The 27290-nt window shown below is 43.8% G+C and overlaps 1 protein-coding gene across 3 annotated transcripts in view; it reads left to right on the forward strand.

Moving 5' to 3' along the window:
- The window catches only part of CACNB4 (calcium voltage-gated channel auxiliary subunit beta 4), a 278889-nt gene extending 253666 nt beyond the window's left edge, over positions 1–25223 (forward strand). For 2 of the 3 annotated variants that reach the window (XM_090045718.1, XM_090045720.1), the window contains 2 exons: positions 5110–5295; positions 18255–25223. In XM_090045718.1, the coding sequence (XP_089901844.1) occupies positions 5110–5295; positions 18255–18515 (447 nt within the window). In that variant the 3' untranslated portion in view covers positions 18516–25223. Of the gene's footprint in view, positions 1–5109; positions 5296–5912; positions 5979–18254 lie in introns of all 3 variants that reach the window. The other variant, XR_016442095.1, reaches the window with a different exon arrangement.
- The last annotated feature ends 2067 nt before the right edge of the window (positions 25224–27290 follow it).

A 27290-nucleotide genomic window follows, 5' to 3' on the forward strand; every position in this document is an offset into this window, starting at 1 on the left:
TGAGGGCTGCTCATCTCCTCCCCAAACTGTGCTTACCAGTGCAGTAGTCTGGGAGCTGACCTTGCCTGTGAAAACTGAGGCAAAAAGGCATTGAGCACTTCAGCCTTTTCTGCATCCTTTGTCATAAGGTTGCCTCCTGCATTCAGTAAGGGACCCACACTTTCCCTGATCCTCCTCTTGCTACCAACTTACTTGTAGAAACCCTTCTTGCTACCCTTCAGATTCCTTGCTAGCTGCAACTTCAGTTGTGCTTTGGCCTTTCTGACTTCATCCCTGCATGCCCAAGCAATGCTCATATATTCTTCCCTAGTTTTGTCCAAGTTTCCACTTCTTATAAGCTTCCTTTTTATGATTTAATTTACTGAAGAGTTCCCTACTAAGCCAAGCTGGTCTTCTGTCATACTTGCTATATACTTATTCTACCAGCAGATTGGAGCAGGGGGCCAGGACCTGCCCCTCCCCTACAGTCAAGTCCACTGGCCCTGATCAGGGACGCAGGGCCAAGAGCTCCCTGCTGCCAGGGCTGGGAGACATTGTCCCTCCCTAGCAGCAGGCAGCCCCTTGGGGCAGGATGTTATGTCTCAGCCCTGACCAGCTGTTTCCTGGCCTGGTGCTCCCTGCTAGCCCCTGGGCTACCCTAGAGCTCCCTCTGGTAGTGGCAGGGGCCCATTGCAAGGCCCCAGGAAGAGGGAGCAGTTTGCTGTCATTAGCAGCAAATCTGCTCCCATTTCCCTGTATGTGTAGATGCCTGCCCAAGAACATTTACTCATGGGTAGTTTACTTGCAAGTAAACTGATCCCAGATCAAATGCATGTGGAGACGCATCCTCTGAGTGGATCCTTCTTTTGTAATTTACCACTTCCCTACCCAGTTTTTCAAATCATGAAGATATTATGCTGCATTAGGCTCTGTCACTTGGCTGACCTCAACATGACTACTTCATTGCTTGCTAGGACTGAGGATGGCAAATTGTGACCCCAAGTGGCTTCTCAGTGACATTCATATTAATAGGATTAATGAAAGAAGAAATAAGCTGAGCTTTTAATTTTTCTGCAGCTCCAGATCACTTTTCTAGAAATTATTTTCACATATTCTTCAGCAACCCCTTCTTCCAGCTGAAGAACTGGAGACCTACAATATAGAACTTAGGTTCTAAGCCACATTTCTGCCTTTACTCTTTTCCTTATTTAGAATATCTAATTGTTTTCTAACGGAATATACCAATCAGCAGTAGAGATTTCTCTCTCATGCTTTCCAGATAATAAATCATTTAATGCCTATTTCCACTAGACTTGTAATTCCTTTGGGCTGATGCTGCTTCTCTTACTGATCCTGAGGCTTATATAAAAACAGCAGTTACATATGAAAGCTTTCTGCTGGGCATCTGAACAAGGAAGATTTTCAGTATGTGTAAGGATGAAGGAATCAGGTTCCTGGGATCTATTCTTTTTGATTTCTGTTAATGGGAATAATTTATGTAAGTTTCATATTATTTAGTAGTCCATCATCAAATACAGAAAGACGATGGTGCATTCTAAGAGACTCACAGATATTTTTACTACCATTCTTCAGCCTCAGCAGTTATAAACAGGGGTAGGATTCTATTCCTGTTGTGTGCTCTTCAACTACCATTAATTATGAGTAAGTGTCAGAGTTGTTCTCATTTAATTTTACCTTAATGTTATCACCTTCTTAGTCTGAATAGCACATAATATTCTGATTTCATGGAACTATGTTGCTCCCTTACATTACTAGATTCTTCTCTTTGCATTTATGGAGATCTCCAAATTCTAATTATTGTTTATCGTTTAAATTATTGTGTTCTGCTGTATACAAATTGTGAGCTAGAGTTGATACTGCAAAGAGCTCAAAATTTTTATACTCAATCATGAAGGCAGATCCTAACATGAAATTGCTAATATCCTCAAATCAGCACATCTTAGAACTGACCTTCTTTGAAGTACATTTGGACAGCAACCCAAACATAGCAGTGCATGGTGATGATATTTTCAGAGGATTTTCCCTTCATTTTGGGGGTTCTTGACTTGTGACCACTTGACTTAAAATTATTCTTTTAATGTATTTTGGGGTGTATAGTATAAATATATAATGGAATAATTGATTTTTATCAGCCTGTATTTGGAAAGATGTGTTATTCATAAGCAAGGATCGTGGTTTTCTCCGATTACAACCCCCCCCCCCCCCAATTTTTTAATTTAAAAATGTAACCCAAAATCCACATTTTTCTGTGATTAAAATGAAATGCCACTACACGCACGCACGCGCGTGCGCACACCCCCCCACCACACTATAACCTCATAAATCTGGCATTCAAAATTCCAGAATTTTCAAAAATCCGGCACTGCAGGCAGGTGGTGTCGGCCGCTCCCGGAGCTGCAGCAGGCAGCAAAGCGGAGGGAACTGTAAATGGGTGCAGGGCATGGGGGTGTGGCTCTTCCTGCTATGCGCACCCTGGGAGGGCTGTGGGCTGGGGGGCTACGCTGGGCTATTTGCAGGGGGTGCATGCCCCCAGATCTGCACACCAGGCGAGAGTAGGCCCTGAGTGCCAGGGTGGCTACTGCCAGCCTGCTTTCATCCAGCACATAGATCCAGTAGCATGCGCCCCCTGGGAAGAGCCTGGTGCAGCCCACAGTCTTCCCGGGGTGTGCAAAGCAGTAAGAGCTGCGCCCCACGCTTCACACCCCCTTACAGTTCCCTCCGCTTTGCTCCCTGCTGCAGCCCCGGGAGCAGCCAACGCTGCCTGCCTGAAGCTGCTGGGCTGCACCGCGCCCCTCTCCCTGCCCCTTCCTCAGCCCCAGCCTCACTCAGTCAAATATTCAGAATTTTCAAATTTCCAGCAGGTGCTAGGTCCCAAGCATATGGGATTTATGAGGTTATAGTTTGTTTGTTTGTGTGTGCATTTCATATTAATCATGGAAAAATGTGGATTTTGGATTACTTTTATTAATCTGAAAATTGAGATTTTTTTTTAATCAGAAAAAAAACAGAGATCCCTGCTTATATGTGGCAAAGCCTGTGTATGAGTTATGCAGGTAAACACAGAGAAGTCATGATTTCCATATAAAGATAAGATGTTACAAAAAAACACTTTAATTGCTCAGAAAATGTTAGATCTGATTAATTGGACTGGTTTTGAATTCCTTCACCTTTGCTGTTGTAAGTCCATTTGTATGTGACTCAAAATGTCATAAAAGTAGTTTTTACATGTCAGTGTGTCATGTCTTTAAATTCCATTACCTTAGGTTCCCCTTAAAGGGGAAGAAATGTAGATGTACCCTTTTCAGTGGCGTGTATCACTCACTTGTAGTTCAGAAAGGCCATTAAATAGCTAGCTGTAATGTTTTATGTATTGACAAGGGTTGGAGTGGTGTTGCAGTTATGCTGATTCAGGAAGTATACAAAAAGCAAAGATTTTTTGATGATATTACTGGACCAGCTCTAGTTTGGGAAAGATGTTAGACAAGCTTTGGGGCACAAAGTGCCCTTCTTTGGGTCACCTGATTTACATATCTTATATCACTTGATGTTGCATATACGTAAATGTATGTGTGTAGAAGAGCTCTATATAGTTTACTCTTACAAGTTTCTGGACTGTCGTCTGTAGTATCTCACATTTCTCTTCGTTTCATTCCTCTCATATTTTCATGGTATACTTTCACTCTAAGACAGGGGATTTCTAACTTTTTAAATAAGTGTATCCCCGGCAGCCCCCTTTTTAATAAGTGTATCCCTGGGGCAGAGGGGTGGCGAGCGGCCGGATGCAGAGTGGAGTGGGGGTGGTGAGCAGCGAGATGTGGAGCTGCAGTGGGGGGGTGGGAAGTAGCCAGACGCGGAGCCGGGGGGCGGGTGGCGAGCGGTGTCAACACAGTGTCTGTGTGGCTCTGCTCCTGCACCACGGCCCTGCTCCTGTGAGGCAGCAGCGCAAGGTGGCAGCACTCTGTCCCTGCCTGCCCCCGCATACCGCCTGGTACCTTTCAGTGTAACCTCGAAGGTATGCGTACCCCCCAGTTGACAACCCCTGCTCAAAGGTAAGAGTGAAGAGGGAATATGCAGGTGCAAAATTTACTGCTGAAAATGTTGAAATTTTAGTAAACTAAATTTGTGAGTATGAAAAAATGAGGATTTTGAGTATTGTTGTTTATAAAAAGATACCCATCTCATATAGCTTTAAATACACTTGTAGTGTTGATAGCATCTGAAAACACTAGGTGTGTGTACACGCTGGCCTGTTGGCAGCCAGAACGCTATGGGAATGGGGCGGTTCATATTCCTTGGTGTTCAGCAATAGATATTCCTCGTGCAGCATCTGAGTGTCAACAGCGCAGAGGCAACGTTCTGGAGCACGCGTGCTGGAGCTTAAGCACTGTCACCGATGAATGTGGTCCTGCAAAAAAAGAAAGATACCATGCTTGTAGTCTCACCAGCTTAAGAACAAACATGGTGCCATCTGAAAAGATGGGCGTAAATGAAGTCAGTTAACAGACAATGCATAAACATTGTATGTAGCAGCTGAAGCCGAATTCCTAGCTGTGAGTGTTTGAACAGCTGTATGCCCTGAAATTTAACAGTAGAAACCCATTGCCGATAGAAATCAAAATTGCCCAAAAGGGAACAGAAGGATTCATAGACTGCACAGTTCAGCTCCAGGTCTGTTTGAATTAGGATTTGGCTTTGATTCTCACAAAAATGCACCTGAGCCCTGAAGTTCAGAAACAGATCAAAACTTTCCACCAAGACAGGGTGTTATCTCCTGTTGTTTGGTTCAGGCTCATGTCTTCCGTTTTTATAAAAAAGCCATGAATGAAATCCTGTGACGTTTGGCATTGTGGGCAGACTCCAGTTAACTGAGCTGAAAAGCTCCTGCTGACTTTTGTGAGCTTTGGCTCAGGTCCTGTAACCTTCAGTGTTCACTTTTTTACAACCTGTTCCCATATATTTTCTTTATAGGCCTCATTTCTAGACACTGTGTTAAAATTATTAGAGTGTTTAAAAGTGTACTGTAGGGGTGATCAGCGTTGTTTTAGTGTGCCCTTTTTCTTATCTGACTAAGGATAACAAGCTATCATTTTTTGTTTCTGTTGTGAACAGGAAATGTTTGATGTCATTTTGGATGAAAATCAGCTTGAGGATGCTTGTGAACATTTGGCAGAATACCTTGAGGCATACTGGCGTGCCACACATACTACCAGTAGCACACCCATGACTCCTCTTCTTGGAAGGAACCTGGGATCTACTGCACTTTCACCATACCCTACTGCAATCTCTGGATTACAGGTATGAAAATGCATCTGACCCCAGTCACTAGTACAGGTCAGTTTGATTATATTTATAGAAAAATGGTATATTTTCTGAAATGTATCCAGTATTTGCTTTATTGATTACTACTCACTGTTTGGCAACTGCCAGCAGTAAGAATGTTAACTAGATTCCTGTTAATCAACAGAGGAACATTTAGTCAATTGAGTGCTCCAGCACTCTGACTAGTTTTGTTTTAATGGGGAATAAAATAGCCATGTTTTTTTGGCATGGAGAATAAATGGAGATTAATGGCACTCCATCAAGTGCTATATTACAAAATGGCATCTTTTTATCAGGAAAGAAGTGCCATTAGAAATAAGCGCCTTCAGAATGAAAACAAGCATGTACAATATGTTACAGCACTTCTGATAACAGCTACTATAGTTAAGGATGCAGAACAGTTTCTGTTATAACCCCATTTTCACACGCTCATAACTACAAAACATTCACCTTTTCGGCAAAAATTTTCTGTGCTTATCTCCTGCCCAAATATAAAAGTTTCAGCAAAATGCCTTCACCTGTTTGAGTTCTTTGAGTGTGAATAAAATACATTGTACCCATTGAAAAAAAATTCTGACCATTTTTTTTCACAGGGATAGCTCAAAAACGGCCGAACTTTGAAACTTCAAACGTGGCATGTAAATAGTCCTTAATGAGAAGTACGTGCTTTACTAAGTTTGAACAAAAAATTGTTTTTGAAGTGATAGTTATGAATGTTTGAAAATGCAAGATCAGGAATGCAATGATCATTGTCATTAAGGCTGAAAGTTTCAGAAAGAGTTCTGAACGGGTGTGTGACTTTTGAGGAGTGTGCACTTCCTAAATGTATGTCATCAACAGAGGAAATAAGTCCTAATGAATAATTTACCTGACAAATTTAACTCCTGTTCTGCTTATGGAATATGTGGAAGCAGGTAATAATTTCTGAAACATTGATTAAATATTCAAACTGATCCACTATGCACTGTGTCCAGTATGTATACAAACATTATGGACTGATTGCAGACAATGCACTGAAAATGTATAATATTTTATGCTTACATTTCTAACTACCTGGCATGATTCCATTAGGCCCAGTAAGCATCTGTTCCCTAACTGGATGAATGCACAAGCAGTTCTGGCATTAGTAATTACACGAACAAAGAAAACATTTTGCTTCTAGTCTCACTTAATTTTAAACTTTCAGTTTTCCATCCACCCCTGTCAGCAGAATGGCATTATCTAGAATGTTCACTGGAACTAATTTATTAAAAATGTGGGTATATGCACTGATTTTTTTCCAATATCTTTATATTTATGATGAATTAACAACAGCAGTGATGGTGAAACAATATGCCATATGTTTAAGGAAAATGTTTACTGGATCCAGCATGCGGGGCTAGTCTGTGGACCCAGTCTGGCCTGAGGACCAGCCCAGCACCACTAATCCAGCCCATAAACCCAATGAGTTTGATACCCCTTGTTTACATAGAGATGGACTTACCTGTGTCAGGCTGAAGGGAGGGTAGCTTTGCACTGTATAGACTAGGGGTGGGCAATTATTTGGACTGGAGGGCCACTTAAGGAATTTTAATGAGCTGTTGTAGGCTGGGGACGGGGGGGAAGGGGAAGGTGCTGGCCCAACACGGGGCTAGTAATTAATTTTATCTGACCCCAGGTCTGTCCATCAAGCACCCGGGGGCACCAGATGGAGTGGGTGGGCAGACAGGGTCTCCATGGCCCAGGACTCCCACAGACAGTGCATGCTTGGCCAGGCAGATGGGATGTGGGCATGGAGTGGTGCCCAGGAGAAGGATGGGCAGGCAGGGCTGGGATCACAGGGTGGTGGGTGACAGCATGGGACTGGGGCCCAGGGCAGGTAATCTGCATGTCCCTGAGATGCATGCCAGTTCTGCCTGCAGGGACATGCAGGGAACAGATTGTGGCTCTGCCCTGGGCTCTAGGCCTGTGCTGTCACCATCCCGTGAACCTGACCCCAGTGCCCATCCACCTGTCCCACTTCTGGATGCTCCTCCTTCGCTGCCCAAGGCCCCATCCCATCCACCAATCATGCCCTGCTCACGGGGGTCCTGGGCCAGTCTCCTTGGAGACCCCTCCCACTCTGTCCAGGTCTCCTGGTGGTGGGTGCATGGTAGACAGGCAGGGGTGCCTGGGCAGCAGGACCACATTTGATGGTAGCAAAGACACTGGCAGCAGCAGCTGGGCAGAGTGAGTCTCTGCTACAGGGGCTGGTGGGAGGCTGAGCCCACCTGCTATTCCCCCACCGCCGCAGGTTCCCCTCTGCTGCATGCTCAGGGGTGGTGGGGCCGGCTGCAGGTGCCAGGGTCCAGACTGAACCCTGTGTCTGGGCCAGGCAGGGCTAAGGCACCCGCCTTGGGCCAGACAGAATCCCTTGGCAGGCTGGATCTAGCCCACGGGCCATATTTTGCCCACTAAATGAGGGATCTGATTGCATGAGCTTGGGCTTACAAAATGTTGTGTTATACATTTCTGATTTAGTTAGTCTGTAAGGTACAAAACCTTTTGATTTACTTGGTTAGGTGACAAAAGATTTATATCATTTTTAGTGCTTTTGACACCTTAAGAACATATGCCACTTTCAAGCTATTTGTCATAGAAAAGATTTGTATCAGTTTAAGTATTTCTGACACCTTAAGGTAATTAGAGCACTTATGCAGAGCTTGGGAATTACACCATCATAGGTAGTTTTGCTATGTTAAGGATTTATACAACTTTAAGGTGTTATGACTCTCACATTTGACTTTATCAGCTATGCTACCTTCAAAACAAATTAGGAAATGAAATGCAGAAAGAAAAATTGTTAAATATAAGCCAGGATAGATTTGTACATTATAGACTAACCAAACTAAATTTAAATATATAACACAAGCTTTCATGAGGTATGGCTCACTTAATCAGATTCTGTGAAAGGATGTGCAGAAAGCAGAGTATAAAAAGGAGAGAGAAATTAGAATATGAAAAACAAAGGTGGGAGAGAGAAAAGGAGAGGAGGGAGGGAGACAGTCCTGGTTAATGCAAACAAACCAACATTAAAACCATAGGAACAAAGGAGTTACTGAAGCTAACTCAGGTAATGGGATAAGAATTATAGGTGGTGGAAGGCTGGGGCTAATGGGGCTTAGCCCCTCCAAACGTGGGGCAGCAGGTAGGGCCACAGGGGAGCCCAGGTGTGGGCTCCGGGAAGCTGGAGTTGGGGGTAGAGGGGCAAGGACTGATTGAGATGCTCACAGCCCGGCGTGTGGATCACTGTCTAGCACGGCAGACAAGTCTCAGTCTGAGAAGGGAAAGGGGCGGGCTGCAAATAGAGGCCCCCTCAGTGAAGAAGGGAGTGGGGCAGGGGCTGGGGTGAATGGGGCCCCGGGGTGGGTCGCGTAACTATCGGAGCCCTGGACAGCTCATCCAGCACCATGTAAGCCAAGTCCGGATTCATGGTTTCCTAGTTGGTAGGGTCAGAAGGGACCTGAGCAGATCATCAAGTCCGACCCCCTGCCATGGCAGGAAGGAGTACTGGGATCAAACAGTGCCGGCAAGCTGATTATCCAGCCTCCTTCTGAAGACCCCGAAGGCAGGAGCGAGCACCACTTTTCTTTGAAGTTGGTTCCAGATCCTAGCTGCCCTGACAGTGAAGTAGTGCCTCCTGATGTCCAGCCTGAACCTACTTTCGGTCAATTTATGGCCGTTATTCCTAGTTACTCCTGGTAGTGCTCGGGGAAACAGGGTCTCTCCCATTCCCTGCTGGTCCCCATTGGTAAGTTTATAGATGGCCACCAGATCCCCTCTCAGCCTTCTCTTGTGAAGGCTGAACAGTTCAGGTTTCATAGCCTCTCTTCATAGGGCCTGCCCCGCTGCCCCTATTCATGTGGGTGGCCCTCTTCTGGACCCTCTCGATGCTGACCACATCCCTGCTGAAGTGTGGTGCCCAGAACTGGATGCAGTACTCCAACTGCAGCCTGACCAGTGTCCCATAGAGGGGGAGGGGAGGATCACCTCCTTGGACCTGCTCATGATGCATCTGTGGATGCATGACAAGGTGCAGTTAGCCCTGCTGACTGTGTCTTCACATTGGCAGCCCATGTTCATCCTGGAATCCAAGATCCTTTTCTGCCTCTGCACTGACGAGAAGGGAGTTCCCCAGCCTGTGGGTATGCTGCTGGTTCTTCCTCCCCAGGTGCAACACCTTGCACTTGTCAGTATTGAAACCTATCCTGTTCTCATCTGCTCACCCTTGTAACCTACCTGCTGCCTGTCCCTCCCTTCTAACGTGCCCACTTCTCCCCACATCTTAGTGTTATCTGTGAACTTGGACAAGGGGGTGAAAAGCACCCTGTTCAAGTCACTGATGAGATGTTGAACAGTGCAGGCCCGAGGACCCTGGAGCACCCCACTGCCCACGTCTCTCCAGGTCGAAAATGACCCATCCACCACCACTCTCTGGGTGTGGCCCTCCAACCAATTTGCAGCCCATCTGACTGTGTAGGCATTGACGCTACCGTCACCTAATTTTTTTATGAGAATGGGGTGAGAGACAGTGTTGAAGGCCTTCCTAAAGTCCAGAAAGACTACGTCCACCGCGACACCAGCGTCCAAGGATTTTGAGACCTGGTCGTAGAAGGCCACCAGGTTGGTCTGATAGGACCTGCCTCTAATGAACCCATGTTGGCTGCCCCTCAGCATAATCTCCCCTGCTTGTCCTTCACAGATGTGCTCCTGGATAGTTTTCTCAAAGAGCTTCCCCAGGACCAAGGTAAGACTAACAGGTCTAAAGTTTCCTGGGTCCTCCTGGATTGTCCTTCAACTCTGTTGTCCTTGTTCTAGAGTTTGTGTTATAGCAAGTTAAACTGAGGTCTGAATCTGGCTTTGTTGATTTGAGTTTTGGGGTTGTATTTGTAATTGCAGGATCCCTGCTTCAGATCTTGAAGGTGTATATCCCAGTCGGTGGGATCAGGGCAATTATACTTGTAATGTAGAGTTTGTCTGTAAATGATGGATTTAGTGGTGTGCTTAGGGTGAAAGCTGGTGGTGTATATGTAGCTGTGGCAGTTAGTTTGTTTCCAATACAGTATGGTGACAATATGACCAATGCCTAAGAATTTCTGGGAGAGTATTTCTCTAGAAATTCCTTCCCATGGGTCCACACAATGAATATGTCATCAGTGTATGACATGGGATAGAGCATGGGGATGAGAAGGCAGATACAGAGGAAATGGATTTCAAGGTCTGTCATAAATATTTTGGTATACTGGGAGGCCATATATGTGCCCATGGCAGTGCCATTTGTTTAGGTATAGGGACTGCTCAAATCTAAAATAGTTGTGTGTGAGGACAAAGTGGGAGAGTGTGATAGAAACTGAAGCAATTGTCTCACTGGGGATAGTATTTTTATAGCTTAAAATCTGCCTTCATGGGATTGTTAAACAATCATGTCAGGGAATTAGACTGGCTTTACTGGGCATATCTCACCTAATCAGTTCCCTGCTACTGTAGGGGCCCCAGGCATTGGTGGCAATGTAGTGGTCTCTCTTATTCTCTCCCTGTGACCTGCAGCTTAGTTTTCTGAGAACTGAAAGTCTAATTTAACTTGACATTTAATGTAAGTTGTTAGGGTGAAATTAATGGTGTGGGATATACAGAAGGTCAGACTAAATAATCTAATAGTCTCTGGCCTTAAATTCTACGAAACACCAAAGTTAAGGTTGCATATACAACTTTAATTGCATGGTGGATGTCTGCTATAGACCACCAGACCAGGAGGATGAGGTGGATGAGGCTTTCTTCAAACAGATAGTGGTAGTTTCTCTGTCATAGGCCCTGGTTCTCATGGGGGACTTCAAGAAAGTTAAACGGTCAGCACGGATTCACCATGGGCAAGTCATGCCTGACCAACCTGATTGTCTTCTATTATGAGATGACTGGCTCTATGGATGTGGAGAGAGCAGTGGATGTGATATACCTTGACTTTAGCAAGGCTTTTGATACGGTCTCCCACGTTCTTGCAAGCAAGTTGAGGGAGGGCAATACAGCAGTGTACAGGCAATCCAGGAAGTTTTTGGAGCATGTTGGGGACAACTTCCTGGTGCAAGTGTTGGAAAGGCCAACTAGGGGCCATGCTCTTCTTGACCTGTTGCTCTCAAGCAGGGAAGAATTGGTGGGGATTGTAGCAGTGGATGGCAACTTGGGCAGCAGGAACCACAAGATGATTGAGTTCAGAATCTGGAAGAAAGAAGAGCAGCAGAGTAAGGACCCTGGACTTTGAAAAAGCAGACTTTGACTTACTTAGGTAACTGATAGCAGGATGCCCTGGGAGGCTGGTGTGAAGGGGAAAGGAGTCCAGGACACCTGGTTGTATTTTCAAGAAACTTTACTGAGGGTGCAGGAATGAATCATCCTGTTGCACAGGAAGACTAGGAAGTGTTGCAGAAGACCAACTTGGGTTAACAGTGAACTCTTCAGTAAGTTAAAACACAAAAAGAAAGGTTACAAGAACTGGAAACTTGGACAAATGACAAGGAAGGAGTAGAAGAGCATTGCTCAGGCATGCAGGGATGAAATCAGGAGAACAAAAGCACAGTTTGAGTTGCACCTAGCAAGGGACATGAAGAATAACAAGAAGGTTACTACAAGTATTGTCAGTAACAAGAGAAAGATCAGGAAAGTGTGGGTCCCTTAGTGAATGGGGGAGTGACATGAATGATATGGAAAAGGCTGAAGCACTCGGTGCCTTTTTTACCTCCGGCAAGGTTATCTCCCAGACTATTGCATTTGGCAACATAGTTTGGGGAAGAGGTAAGCAGCTGACAGTGGTGAAAGAACAGGTTAGGAACTATTTAGAAAAGCAATATGTACAAGTTCACGGGGCCGTTAAGATGCACCCGGGGTGCTGAGGGAGCTGGCCAATGCGATTGCAGAGCTGCTGGCCAATATCTTTGAAAACGTATGGCAATTGGGAGAGGCCTCGGATGGTTGGAAAAGGGCAAATATAGTGCCTGTCTTTAAGAAAAGGAAGCAGGAGGATCCGGGGAACTACAGAGCAGTCAGTCTCACCTCAGTCCCTGGAACAGTCATGGAGCAGATCTTCACCAAATCCATTTCTAAGCACTTGGAGAAGAAGAAGGTGATTAGAAACGGTCAGCACGGATTCACCATGGGCAAGTCATGCCTGACCAACCTGATTGTCTTCTATTATGAGATGACTGTGGATGTGGAGAGAGCAGTGGATGTGATAGACCTTGACTTTAGCAAGGCTTTTGATACGGTCTCCCATGTTCTTGCAAGCAAGCTGAGGAAGTATGGGTTGGATGAATGGACTGGTAGGTGGATAGAAAACTGGCTGGGTCATCAAACTTAAAGGGTTGTAACTGATGGTTCAGCATTTAGGTGGCAGCTGGTTTCAAGTGGAGTGCCCCAGGCATTGGTTCTGGGGTCAGTTTTGTTCAATATCTTCATCAGCGATTTGGAAGATGGGATGGAGTGCACCCTCAGCAAGTTTGCAGATGACACGAAGCTGGGTGGAGTAGCAGGTATGCTGGAGGGTAGGGCTAGGAATTAGAGTCCTTGAGGAATTTGAGGATTGGACTAAAAGAAATCTTATGAAAATCAATAAGGACAAGTGCAGTGTCCTGCACTTAAGATGGAAAAATCCCATGCACCGGTACAGACTGGGGCTGACTGGCTGGGCAGCAGCTCTGCAGAAAAGGACGTAGGGGTTACAGTGGACAGTAAACCGAGCATGTGCCCTTGCTGTGAAGCAGGTTAACAGCATACTGGGGTGTAGGAATGTTGCCAGCAGACTGAGGAATGTGATTATTCCCCTCTATTCAGCACTTTTGAGGCCACATCTGGAATATTGTGTCCAGTTTTGATGTAGACAAATTGGACAGAGTCCAGCAGAGGGCAACAAAAATGGTTAGAGGGCTGGAGAACATGACCTGTAAGGAAAGGCTGAGGGAACTGGACTTGTTTAGTCTGGAGAAGAGAAGACTGAGAGGGGTTTTAATAGCAGCCTTCAAGTACCTAAATAGTGGTTACAAAGAGGATGTAGCTAAACTTCTCAGTAGTGGAAGATAACAGGACAAGGAGCAATGGTCTCAAGTTGCAGCAAGGGATGCTTAGGTTAGAATTCAGGGGTGAGCAATTATTTTGGGCAGAGGGCTGCTTACTGAGTTTTAGCAAGCCATTGAGGGACACATGACAGGGCACCTGGGGCAGATAAACATTAATTTTCTAAATTTTTTAGGGGCCCCATGGGCCAGATAGAATGGCTTGGCAGGCCGCAGGATGTATTTTGCCCATCCCTGGAGATGTTAGGAAAAAACTTTCTCATTGGGAGGGTAACGAAGCACTGGAACAGGTTACCTAGAGAGGCTCTAGAATCTCTGTCCTTAGAGGTTTTTAAAACCTGGGTAGACAAAGCCTTGCCTGAGATGGTATAGTTAGGGATGGTCCTGCTTTGAGCAGGCGGCTGGACTAGATGACCTCCTGAAATCCTTTCCAGCCCTGATTTTTCTATGAGTGGATGACACAACTGACACCAGGTCATCTTTTGGTTAGTCTTAAGGAAAGTGGAGTAAGCTATTTCATGGACACTCTCAGCATCCGTATAGAGTTAGTACACAGGAGCCAGCATAATGCATCCCCTCACTTTACTATGTCATAACTTCCCCACATAGAAACAAAACCCAGGCATTGTATTTATCCCAGGGGGTTCAGTTATAGTGTATGCCATTTGTCACACCCCAACTAACTGTACAATAATTTTCCCATATAGGGTAGCCTTCAACTATAAATTATTCAGGTGAAATAATATGTCATAAAGGTGGAGATTTTCAGTATAATGGAAAGATCCTACCAAATAGCTATCATAAGGCCTTATTTCAGATTTGAAGGGACAAAATAATAAAATCTGTGTGGCTCTAAACCTTAAGTCATAAGAATACAAACACCCTAATAGTATTCTAGTATAAGCTTTTCTGCCAAAAAGAAGATATTTAGTGCATGATGTTGAGAGAGAGTCAGAAGTGAGAGGTAGTTAGCCATGTTAGTCTGAGGTCAGGCAGAGTGAGACAAGTCTCACCTAAGTTTGGGGTTTCCGTCAGAGGTAGCTACGTACTTGAGAGTTTGTGCAGAGAGAGATCTGAGACTGAGAGATAATAATGCAACGTGTGTGATGACATTATGGGATACTGTTTTCTCTTTGTGAATTGCTGCTTCATTGCACTACTTTAGCGGCGAGAGCATGAACTAATTTGCTCATATGGCCACATGGTTGTGTATTAACCAATCACAATGGAACTGTTAAGACGAACAGTAAAAGCTGAATCCTTACTTGATAAACAAACATAATGAATGTTTCTATAAAAAATATAATTTAAACATAATCAATATTTTAAATAAAAACCACTACAAGTCTAATAACTGACTTTTTTGTAGAGCACCTAAGTTACACAGTATCTGATAGTAATGTGAAGATCTTTAGATAAATTGGGGAGAAATTTTCCTTTTGGAAAACTAAAATTTCCTGTTCAAAAAGTGATGAGCAACCACTTTAAGCCCTGGCAGGGACTGACCAGACAGTATTCCCATCTGGTCAGCTCCTACCATTGCTACAGCCCTGTCCCCGTTGCAGCACTTGGAGGGTGGGAAGGAGAGAGTCTGTGGGATGCCGAGAGTCTGAGGGGCGCCCCCTGTAGCACCACAAGTAAGAGTGCAGATGGTACACGTGGCACTAAAAAGAAATTCCTGTTTTAAAAAGAACTTTTTAGTGCAACGCCTGCCATTCTTTACTTGCCATGAAACGGCTGAACGTGTAGTTACTTGTTCTTTGTCTCACAGAACTCGTATATAAACCAGGACCAAACAGCCATAGCCCTTAGGCCCATCATTGCAAGTTTCTGAAAGAAGGTGGAGTAGAAATGTGAAGGTTAATAAGTTCAGGTGTGTCACGGATGGCCCCGCGAGCGGCCGTGAGCTCGCAAGTGCCCCTTTGCCGTGCCAATTAGGGTGGTCTGGCACCCTCTACTCGCCCGCCACGTCTTTGCTGTTGAGGTTCAAAATGGGAGGCTGCCTACTTACCCCTAACCACACCTTGATGGTATCCCCTCCGTTCCAAAGTGGGGTACTCTCACCCCAGCCTTATGGGCAAATGCGTGCCTCCAAAACCTCCCCTTTAGCACGCCCCAAGCCTTGCAGCTGTCCCGGGGGACGTTGTCTGGTCCCCTGCCCCTCGGGTGCTCTCCCTCTGGCACCCTGGGCTCGTCACCCACCTGGCGCCCCTGGGCCGGGCTCTCACCCACCAGCCTATTACTGACGCCCTTGGGTCTCCCTAGCTCCTCTCACCCCTCTCGGGGTCTCCGCCGCGCCCTCTGCACTTGCGGCCCCACTCGGGGTCTCTGCCGCGTCCTCCGCGCTTGCGGATCTCCCGTGTTTGGGGCTCAGGTGGCCGTAGCCGTGCCTGGCCCCCTTGACCCTTTCCCGGGTCGTTTCTGCTCTGCGCCCTCTCCGGGCCTCGCCCTCTCTGGGCCTGTACCGCCCTCTCCGGGCCTCGCCCTCTCTGGGGCCTGTACCGCGCTCTCCGCGCCGCGCCCTCTCCGGGCCTCGCCCTCTCTGGGGCCTGTACCGCGCTCTCCGCGCCGTGCCCTCTCCGGGCCTCGCCCTCCCTGGGGCCTGTACCGCGCTCTCGGCGCCGCGCCCTCTCTTGGGCCTGTACCGCGCTCTCCGCGCTGCGCCCTCTCTGGCCCTCACCCTCTCTGGGGCCTGTACCGCGCTCTCCGCGCTGCGCCCTCTCCGGGCCTCGCCCTCTCTGGGGCCTGTACCGCGCTCTCCGCGCTGCGCCCTCTCCGGGCCTCGCCCTCTCTGGGGCCTGTACCGCGCTCTCCGCGCTGCGCCCTCTCCGGGCCTCGCCCTCTCTGGGGCCTGTACCGCGCTCTCCGCGCTGCGCCCTCTCCGGGCCTCGCCCTCTCTGGGGCCTGTACCGCGCTCTCCGCGCTGCGCCCTCTCCGGGCCTCGCCCTCTCTGGGGCCTGTACCGCGCTCTCCGCGCTGCGCCCTCTCCGGGCCTCGCCCTCTCTGGGGCCTGTACCGCGCTCTCCGCGCTGCGCCCTCTCCGGGCCTCGCCCTCTCTGGGGCCTGTACCGCGCTCTCCGCGCTGCGCCCTCTCCGGGCCTCGCCCTCTCTGGGGCCTGTACCGCGCTCTCCGCGCTGCGCCCTCTCCGGGCCTCGCCCTCTCTGGGGCCTGTACCGCGCTCTCCGCGCTGCGCCCTCTCCGGGCCTCGCCCTCTCTGGGGCCTGTACCGCGCTCTCCGCGCTGCGCCCTCTCCGGGCCTCACCCTCCCTGGGGCCTGTACCGCGCTCTCGGCACCGCGCCCTCTCTTGGGGCCTCGCCCTCTCTGGGGCCTGTACTGCCCTCTCTTGGGGCCTCGCCCTCTCTGGGGCCTGTACCGCGCTCTCGGCGCTGCGCGCCTCCCGCGCTTGGGGCTCAGGTGGCCTTAGCCGTGCCTGGCCCCCTTGACCCTTTCCGGGGTCTTTTGCCCCACTGGGCAAAGTGCCGTCCTTACGGGCCGGGGTCCAACCCCGTGCTCCGTGCCACTCCGGCACAAACAGTTGTGCCCCCCTGGCACTGTGCCCCTACTGGGCACCCGGAGCCCCCAAACTGCTGGGGAGCCCCGCTGAGGCCTCCTCGCTCCCCTACAGCCTCACCCGGTCCTCCGGTTAACCATAACTCAAGCCAAGCCGGAACGGCTGTAACAAAACCAACAAAGAGCCTACCCGCTCGTAAAGCCAACTCTCAGCCCCTCTCGGGCTCCCAGCCCTACCTCTTATCAGGGTGTTCTCGTCCCTAGCATCATTGCAGCCGGTCAGTAAGGTAAGGCTGCAACCCCCGACTCTGGCCGCTCAGCTCAGCCACAGAGCTCCTGCTCCTGTGGCATCCAGAAGGGTACTGCTAGCTAGGCTTTGGCCTAGCTGTTTATAAGGGCCTGGCCCTGCCCCCTCCTGGCCACATGATCTGCCTGGTTGCCCTAGCAACCCCCATCTGTGTTGCTCCAGGGTGCTTCAGCAGCCCTATTCCTCCTGCTAGTAGCAGGCACCCTGGTGCCCTGTTACACCTCTCCCCTTCCTGGGGCATCTCCTTAGGAGCGGGGTGTGGGAGTGCCCCGCGACAAGGTGGTACAGTCACCTACCCTGGAGATCTTCAAAACGTGTCTCGACACCCATCTTGCTGGGGTCATGTGCCCCAGCAGTCTTTTCTGCCTGAGTGCAGCGGGGCTGGACCTGATGATCTGTAAGGTCCCTTCCAGCCCCTAACATCTATAAAACTATGATCAGTGAAGAACTGATAAATGCAACAGGTGATGAATCTATATATATAAGGCTCATTTTTTTTCTGGGAAATTTCCCATGCTATTTTTATAAAGATATCAGGTGAAAAACATTGTGCAATACTGTATTTGATCTTCTATTAGCTTTGGGAACCAAATTGTCTCATATCCAATTCCTGTAGGAAACACATTTTAATACAGTATAACCTCATGAATCTGGCATGCTTGGGACCGAGCACGTGCTGGAAATGTGAAAATTCTGGACTTTTGAACCTGGAGTGGCGGCCGGTCCTGGAGCTGAGGGGGAGCAGAGCAGCAGTGCAGGGGGGTGGATGGTGGTGGCAGCCCCTGCATGCAAGCTTCCCCCTCTGCTGCACCAGGACTGGCTGCCACTACTCCCCAGTGGAGTGTAGTTTTAAAAAGTGCTGGATTTTCGATAATTCTGGATTTTTGATATCCGGATTTATGAGGTTATACTGTATTTAAAAAAGATTACAGAAGTGGATGGATTCTGAAAGTCCTCAAACCAAACCTCATAACTGACTTACAACTAGCAAAATGAAATCGTATTTGTATTAATCTTTGGGTCCTTTGACATCCTTAGAGCCAGCGTACGAGGCATAGCAACCACTCTACAGAGAACTCTCCAATTGAACGAAGAAGTCTAATGACCTCTGATGAAAATTATCACAATGAAAGGGCTCGGAAGAGCAGGAACCGCTTGTCTTCCAGTTCCCAACACAGCCGAGATCATTACCCACTTGTGGAAGAAGAGTACTCTGACTCGTATCAGGACACTTACAAACCCCATAGGAATCGAGGATCCCCTGGAGGATATAGCCATGATTCACGACATAGGCTTTGAGTTTAAGAACCTGGGGAAAAATAGTATTCATTAGTTGCCATAATGTAGGTAGGACAAAGAAATCATCTTAATTAAGCAGATGTAACGCAGTTTTACTAAGGTTACAAGCTGCTGTCATTTGATGCTAAAAATGGGCAAAAATGCACCATGCCCTTATGTTTAGGAGGAAATTAGTTTGCCCAGTCACATAGGATTTCTTTTTAGTAGAGCGTTTGCATTTATAGCAGCACCTTTTCTCCTCATTAGATATTAGACATGTCAGTTTGTAATTTAGGGTACTTTATCAAGGCACATATAGAATAATTTCCTGTGCTGGAAATTCCAAATGACCAGTTCCAGTTGGAACCAATTTATAAACCAATTCCTGTTGGAATTCGGGTGAATTGACTGGAAAGTCTACTTGAGCATGTTGCAAATCAATTGAAAAAAGTGAAAATGAAAAAAACTGAAAATTACAAAATCACTGTAAGCCAAAAATCAGCTACAGTATTTGATTGCTGGAAGCTAAATTTACACTTAAGGTTACAATTTAAACATGTTAACATACACGTACATTACCAGAATGGCTCTTTTAGGCTAACCAAATATAAACCTTCCATAACGCCAAATATTATAAATTAATGCATCAGTTACAAAGTACTTTCTGGTTTGAAATTATCTTTATTTTTAATCCTGGCACAAATGTTGCAGCAAAAACTGATGTATTTTGTTTACTTAGTACCGATATTGCTGTTGTGGTCCCAATAGTGATATGAACTTTGGGAGTATGACAGAGAATAGTAAGAATGGAGAAATCCAAGCCTTGTTTGAATGATATGAGTTGGAGAATAGATGGCTGTCTTCTTTTAATCACCAGAGCACTAGTACATACTCCCAGAAATGCAGTTTTAATCTGTAGAGATGTAACACTTCTCCTATTCTCAATATGTTACTGTGTCAAGTGAGATTTGATTCATCCTCCCACATGTTTACTGCATATATACGACTGCTGGGTCCCTTCACATTACATATTTCACGATCCATATTTGAATGCTTGCAAATTCTAGCGTCACATGAGAACTCTCTGTAATAACCTCACATTAGATTTTAATGATGATATCAGATATTTTGTTTTTTTTTTAAATACTAATAAATTCTGAATGTTTTGAAAAGAAGGATCTGATAGAAATAGCTTGCAATAAAAATGGAATTGAGTATGAGAAAATTTCTGCTCACTATAAAGTTATAAAACTAACATTTTTAATTCAAAGAACTAAGTTAAAGTCTTTGGAAATATAGCTGCCTTACTTCTAATGAAAACTTATTTTCACCTACCAGTCTTTGTTTGTTTGTTTTTAAAATGAATACATTTATGTAATTAGACCTTATGTCTAATTTGATTAATGAAGCCTTAGATCCAATATAATTGAAAAAATTATCATAATTGACCATTTTATACAATACTCTGATGTCTTTAAGCAAAGACTCTTTCTAAAATTCCACACTGCATGCATTTTCTAAAATTGACAGAACCATGCGTAAAAGATCTTTTTATGCTGGTTCATGTCAAAGCTATTTTTTGAAGATGAAAGTAATTAATTTTTATATTTGCCTGTTTTATTCCCAAAGCCTCCTGACAGGCTATAAAAGCATGTAGCACTAAATACATTTCCTGAACATTATGATGTCTTCTACTTTCTGGACCAATTAATAAAGATGCTTCTAATATTTTTCCCCACCATTGAGCCTGATTACCTGCTTGATGTTAACAACTAGAAATATAATTCATCTCATATCTGTACAACCAAAAATAATGTACATCTCTAGCAGCATTAAAAGACAGTGGATGCAACATTGCCTTTTCTGATAGGTTTACTGTCTAAAAGAAGAGTTAAAGATCACTAGATGATGAAATATAAAATATCTGCATCCACTGGAATAACTGTGTTGAGAATGAACCTATAGGGCCTGAACTGCTGCTGTTTTCCAGACTAAACTCCTGTAGATTTCAGGGAGTTTGGTCTGAGCAACTGCTACAGGAAAAAGTCCAGGAATGGTGGCATAGGCTGCCATTTCTCACCTTTTATGCTATAGCACAGGGGAGCATTCTCCAGGAATTTTTACAAGTCTTTGTTACATGTACAGCACACATATCTGCATGAGAAAGAAGGCATTAGGCAAAACATTTTTCTATAAGCTTTAACAGTTTCTTGTTTGTGTGCATTAAAGTATTAATTGCAAAGAATGCACTGAGATGTATAAACCTAGATTAGACAGCTTGTTTATCTTTATTCTGTAGTAGCATTAGAGATCAGATCATTAACTGCTTGAAGATATTTGCATTTTATGGCAGGAAGCTGCAACAGCACTTATATATATTTTCTAGCAAACAAGATTACTGCTTTATCATTTCAAAGACAAAAATATCATTTATTTTTTAAAGCCTTTGGAGCCTTGGTTTAAGTCTTCCATGTCATGCTAGTAAAGGGAAAGATCCGCAGAACACACATGCACAAAATCCACCAACTGCATTGTCTCAAGTGCCAAAACCGCTTTGTTTTAATGTTCTTATGAAAATACCTTTTTGAAGGGAGTCATGTACTATTGTCTTGAAAGAAAATTTTGAAATTTTCTTAATTCTGTAGGTTTAGATTTACCCTTTCTTTGTATGTAATTGATTTATTTCCCTCCCGTCCCAGTTATAAATGATCCAACAGAATTTGATAGTTTTCTCGGTTTTTGCAGGGGACTCACCCTTCAAGTAAAAGAGCATATCAAATAATAACAGGAATACATTTTATTCTAGATAAATTCTATTTTTAAAAAAAATACATTATTTTTAAGAAACAAAAGAAACAAATGCAGCAATGTTGATTCAGGACATTTAAATCCACAGCATAAACCATATATTAGAACTTCCACGATGGTAACCAAACATCCTGTGATTTATTATAGTATGGTTTTATGTGAAGTTACGAAGTTCATGGGTTCCTGAACGAATAGAAATAAGAATATTTTTTCCAATACCGATACCATCTCTCATTAGTATTATAATATGATCAGGATTCTGTTGCTAAACTCCAAATTCTACACAGATCTTTTAGAAATGTGTATAACATTTATTTTTGTCATGTTTATAAGTGGTTTTTATTTAAAACATTTTGTGCTTAATGTTAACTTAGCTGATATGCTAAATTTAGTGCTGATATGACAATCTTAATGGCATGGTCATCCATAGACAGTATGCATCAATGCACTCATTTGTAATGGAATAACAAATGATTTTTTAAATGCAGAAACTATTTATAAGGAAATAAATGGTTATTCTCCACCTTTTTTTTTTTTTTGGCAAATTGTATTTGACAGATTTGTTAACCTCTTTTACTACTTATGCAATTGAACATTTTTCCAGTCAGGTGTGTAATTGTAAACTGACTAAATTTTCTGACTGATATACTACTATAGGAAATAATTGTTAAAGTTGTTTTTCAGCAATTTTAACCAAATCCTCTGGTTTATATCATGCCATGATTTTCAAAAGCAAATTCCCTTTTAATTGGTTACTATGTTTAAAAGTTCTTAGTTACTTTTGGTTGTAATCTAATTTTTATCCTCAGAAGTCCCATAGGTGTCAGTAGAAGTTGCACCCCAAGCTAATTATTTTGTGCTCAGTAAACAAGTATAGTTTCTGTAGCAGGCGTTGTACCTCTTGCTATTTATGCTACCTCTTAGCTAGGGAACCATGAGCTCATTTTAGTCTCTCAAATTTCTGATTTACACTGTTGAAGTCCTATATGCAAGGCGGTGCAGCTGGGCCTAGGATGAAGCTCATGTCTTCAGTATACATACCTGTCAATAATCACATTCAGACCATTAGTACTGGCTTTGCTGCATGTGGAAATATATTTTACTATGTTTTCCCCAGGTTTTAAAGCTCCTTTTATTACAGATATTTGGGTGTTTTCACCCTTCCTTTGCCCCTTGCATTTTTAAAATGGTTTAACTAGTATTTTTAAGAATTAAAAATTTAAATAGGGAGGAAGATACTGTAGTTGTAAGAACAAGAAACTAGTGGAGAGTGAGCGCTTATGGCAGTTTTCTTCTGTGCCACAAGCTAGCTGCTGCTATAGAAATGCAAGGTAATGATAGTTACCCTTGGTGTGTGTAGGCCCAGAGCTTCAAGTTCAGTTTGCTGACAATCTAAATTCAGCCTAGTCTCAATTTTACAGTGTTCCAGTCTGAACTTCCCAGGGTCTCAGCACCTCAGCATAATAATGTTCCTCTGTGCCATTCTCGGAATCACACATTGAATTATTTTATTGTATGGTTATTTGAATAAACAAGGACTGTTGGCTATTGGATGAGGTCATTTGCTCTATTTAGGAATAAATGAAATGTGTCCCTTGCTCATATTTATTAAATCTCTGGATCGATGCTTTCAAAATCTGTTCACGATTTTGTGTTGGTTTTAAATTTTTTTTTCAGTCAAAGAGTACTTACTCTGACCAGTGAATGAAAAATTGGAGGCAAAATTATGCACAGCAGAAGCTCATTTATGCAAACTTCCTTTATCCAGGAACAAACCTTTCATGTGAAACTGAGTTATGTTTCCCAACATGCAAGATTAGTTTGTCTAAATGGGGTTCTGCTATGATCTATTTTGTTTCTGTAATCTCTTATGCCTTGAAATAAATAGTAGTTCTGCTGATGGCAATAGGACTAAAAAATTTAGTAACTGACCCAAGTTCAAATTTGGTAAAAGGTATTTTCTGCTCTTTCACATTTGCTGCCAAAAGAGAATATAAGCAACTATTCAAATTAGCCTTGTTATCTAACCTCAATATATTTTGTCCTGAAAAATAAGTGTACATTTTGATAACACCAGAGAAGATGCCTGAATAAAAAATTTTGGACACAAAAATGAATACTCTATCTAGGACATAAATTATATTATAAATAAGAAAACCAACATTTTTTTCTGATTTATGAAATATGTTTAACAAGTCCAGGAAACTTCCTTCTTATTTCAAATCCGTTGACAGTAGGGAAGTATTTTGGAAGAAGGTAGAAATAATTAAAGAAAAATACCTTAATGAGAGTTTCTGATTCCTTTTTAGGTACATTTGGTAGCTTTTTCTTTTTAAATTATAGTGGTAAAGATGAGAATAACCACTGATGCCTTTTGGCTCTTTTATTAGTGCTGTACAGTACATTTGCCTTTTTTAGTACTGCCACTAGAATTTCTCAGCAATGAGCTACTATCTGTACACTTTTTAGGGTCAGATCCTGCAAACACTGACTACTGATCGTAGCTTGTTAGCATTAAGCCCTGTAGTAAGTATTTGCAAGCTCTGGCTGTTAATGTTAAATACAATTTATCACATGCCTTACAAATATTTTCTGGAATATTATTAAAAAAAAGAGTATTCTATTGCCAAAATACCCCTTTGTTACTACTTCTACTCTATATTAGCACTAGAAAAGTAATGTAGCGAGAAATTATATTGTACAGTTCAAAATTATATATATATATATATTTTACCAATAATATGAAAATAGAGCAAGAGAAAAGCACATTTGTAATAGCACAAATTTACAAGAAATCCATTGTTACATTTGGCATTGTATTTTTGAAAAGACAAATAGAATATTGATCCAGTTTTACTGTATTTACTGCATTTTACTTTAACTTGTTGCTTAAAACTTTTCCAGCAGTTTATTTCAGAGCCTTGCAGTTTGCATTTGTAATTTAATTTGTCCATGAAATTCTATTCCCTCCATGTTAACAAAATAAAAAATAAAATCAACTTTTAACATTGGAAATATAAAACTACTCCCATTTTTCTCCCCATATTATTTTTCTCCCCAAACTGGAAATGACTATGAATAAATAATTAGTACTCATTTATCTTGCTTTGGCAAATATACCACTAGTATGTTTGTTGACCATGGTTTGAAATGAAATATTACTCTTCTGAGCTAAAAATGCCATTTTGCCTTTGCATACTTTAATGCTATGATGGGGACAGGGAATTAAACATGTAAATGCTACTTAGGGGTCCAAGCTAGCCCACCCCAATGTCCCAGTGAAATCACTAAGTTTTCTTTAAACAAGGAACATATGCTCAGGCCCAACATCTGTATAACTTTGAAATTGGCCTGATTCTTCTCTCATACACAGATGGCATTAGAGGAATTTCAATTGTTGAAGCATAGTTTTGGAGAAGAATCAGATCAAATAAAATCCTGTTTGTACATTAAAAATTGATATGGCAAGGTAACATGGTGAAAACAGTCATTCAAATTTAGAGCCATGGACCTTGGGCTTTTTTATCTTCCAGTAAGTCTCTGACTATTGGCCAAACTAGTTCCCATTTCTGTTTGTCAGATTTTTGCCAGTTACATTAATGGGAACTAGCCCAGGCTCATTATGGTAAAGAATTATTGCCTTTACTGAATTTTTTTTGTTGTTGCTGATTTGCCCTTTCCTATTTTTACTTCTATAGATACCGTATGTGTAGCATTCTACAAGGCATGCTGGGTAAAATATACTATGCAAATGTGTACAGTGTTGCATGTTTTGCTCTCCCTCTGCTTTAGTGGCTTTCAAGGAAAAAAGTGTTGTTATTTTTGTGAAAAGAAACATTTAACAAAGAAAATGCGGAATGCATGCGTACAGTATCCTGATTTCTATGGATTTGTTTTATGGAATTTAGATGTACAAAATGAGCTGCATTGAAAAAAAAAACTTTTTTTCTACAATAAATGAAAAGCTATATAAGTTTAGCGTGTTAGTCTTTTAGTCATTAAAGTCTGTTCTTTAATTTATGCACTTAAAGGGTTGGGCAGTTGATCAAAAGGACCAACAAAAAACAACAGCAAATTATGTAGGATTAGGGTTTTTTAATATTTGAAGATTTATATAACCCCAGATATACTATTATCCTGAAGTCAACAATGTAAAATAATAGTCAGTGAAGTTGTGAGGAATGTGTTACATTTTGATGGTTTTGTTGAATGACTTCTTCCAGGGTCACATGTTCCTGACACTTGCAGCCTAGAGGTATAGTAAACTATGATTATATCTGCCTCTGCCGTCTGCACATAAAAAGACTCTTACAGGAGGCCTAAGACAGAGTCATATGATATCCAGCCTCCCATGAATCTGAAGGGGTTTTAGATCAGTTCCTTATGTACTCGTCTATCAATTCAGAACCAAAATCTAATCCCAATACACAACCAATCACCAAAAGCATAGATGTGGTCTGTAGGGATATGGGAAGGAGTCAGAGAAAAATCAAAATACTGGATATGCTATTCCAGAAATGATTCAGTAAGGGCTGAATCTCTCCCTGTGCCCCGCCCTCACAGCTCCCCCACCTCCCCACCAAAAAAGAAAAAACTGCAAGAGGGATCTTGTGTAATGAAACCTCTGTGATGACTCTTTCTAGGAGAGAGTTCCAGTGGGACACACCATAAACCTGGTCATCTATACTAAGGCACCATGTAGTATACAGGCAACCCCTGCTTAACGCTCTCAACTGGTTCTGAGAAAACTGAGCATTAAGTGGACCAGTGTTAAACAAAACCTATTTCGCCATAGGCATTAATGTAAATAGAAATAATTGGTTACTGCCGCTTCTTGCCATAGCTGCTCAGCATCACTGCCACCTGTCGCCACCCCTCCACCAGCCTGCTGGCTGCTCCAGCCCCATGTGCCAGCCCACGCCCCACACTCCTGCTGGCTCTGGCACCACAGGGCCCCACACTCGCTGCTTCTCCCCACCCCCCTGCCCGCCAGCCACTCTGGCACCATGTGCCACCCCGGGCCCTGTGCTCCTGCTGCCCCACCCTGGACCCCTGCTGGCCCTGGACCTGCAGCAGCAGTGCGGGCCTTGAGCTCCTGCCCGCCCGCCCGCTTGCTGCTACTCACCACTTCTTGCTGCTGCTGCTGCTTTCCTGAGCACTATAATGAAACTGCCTCAGCACCAAGTGAAATAAGGTATGAATTTTAAATGAGCGCTATAGTGAAATAATGCCAAGCGAAACCATGTTAAGCAGGGGTTGCCTATATTGTTAAAAAAAAAAAAAAAGTCAATCCATTTTGCAAACACCCTGTTTGTCCACACGTTTGGCAGGACAAATTCAAGGAAGGACTGAAACAGCGGTGTTGCCTGGCAACATGGCAGAATTAAGGCACTCCAGGAGAAATGGAGCTACTTCCTTGCACACAATCTCTGCTTCAGATTTGGCTCCACCAAGGGGTGCCTCTGCCTCTTTTAAAATTGCTACAATAGTCCATGAATGGTAAGAAGAAAAACAGTAGGAAAATGACATTCATCTATGAAATTAATAAATTAAGTTCTTAATATAATACGTTAATAAATTGTCTGCATCCTTTTCATATCATGGGGCAAAGTCTGGAGTAATTCTGCACACTTCTGCAGAATTACTCCCTATTTACCACAGTGCAACTGAGAACATTTTTTTATTCTGAGCCTCTGAAGTTTTCTCCTACGCTTCATGACAGAAAGGTGAATACTTCTAGAATAGTTGATAATTCCAAGTCTGTCTGAATACTACACTTAAGCTTTTAAATGCCAAGTTCATGAAAGGAACGCTTTGTTCACTTGTTTCGAGGGTATAGGTTGTAGCCGTGTTGGTCTAAGGACATAGGCAGACAAGGTTCTTTGGGTAAATCCGATATCTTTTATTAGACCAACTAATAAAATATATTGGATTTACCCAAAGAACCTTGTCTGACTTGGTTAACTTGACATTTAAAGTAAGTGGTTG

This window comes from Crocodylus siamensis, chromosome 4 (genome assembly GCF_052110815.1).
Source record: "Crocodylus siamensis isolate JL-2025a chromosome 4, ASM5211081v1, whole genome shotgun sequence".
Lineage (NCBI taxonomy): Eukaryota > Metazoa > Chordata > Crocodylia > Crocodylidae > Crocodylus > Crocodylus siamensis.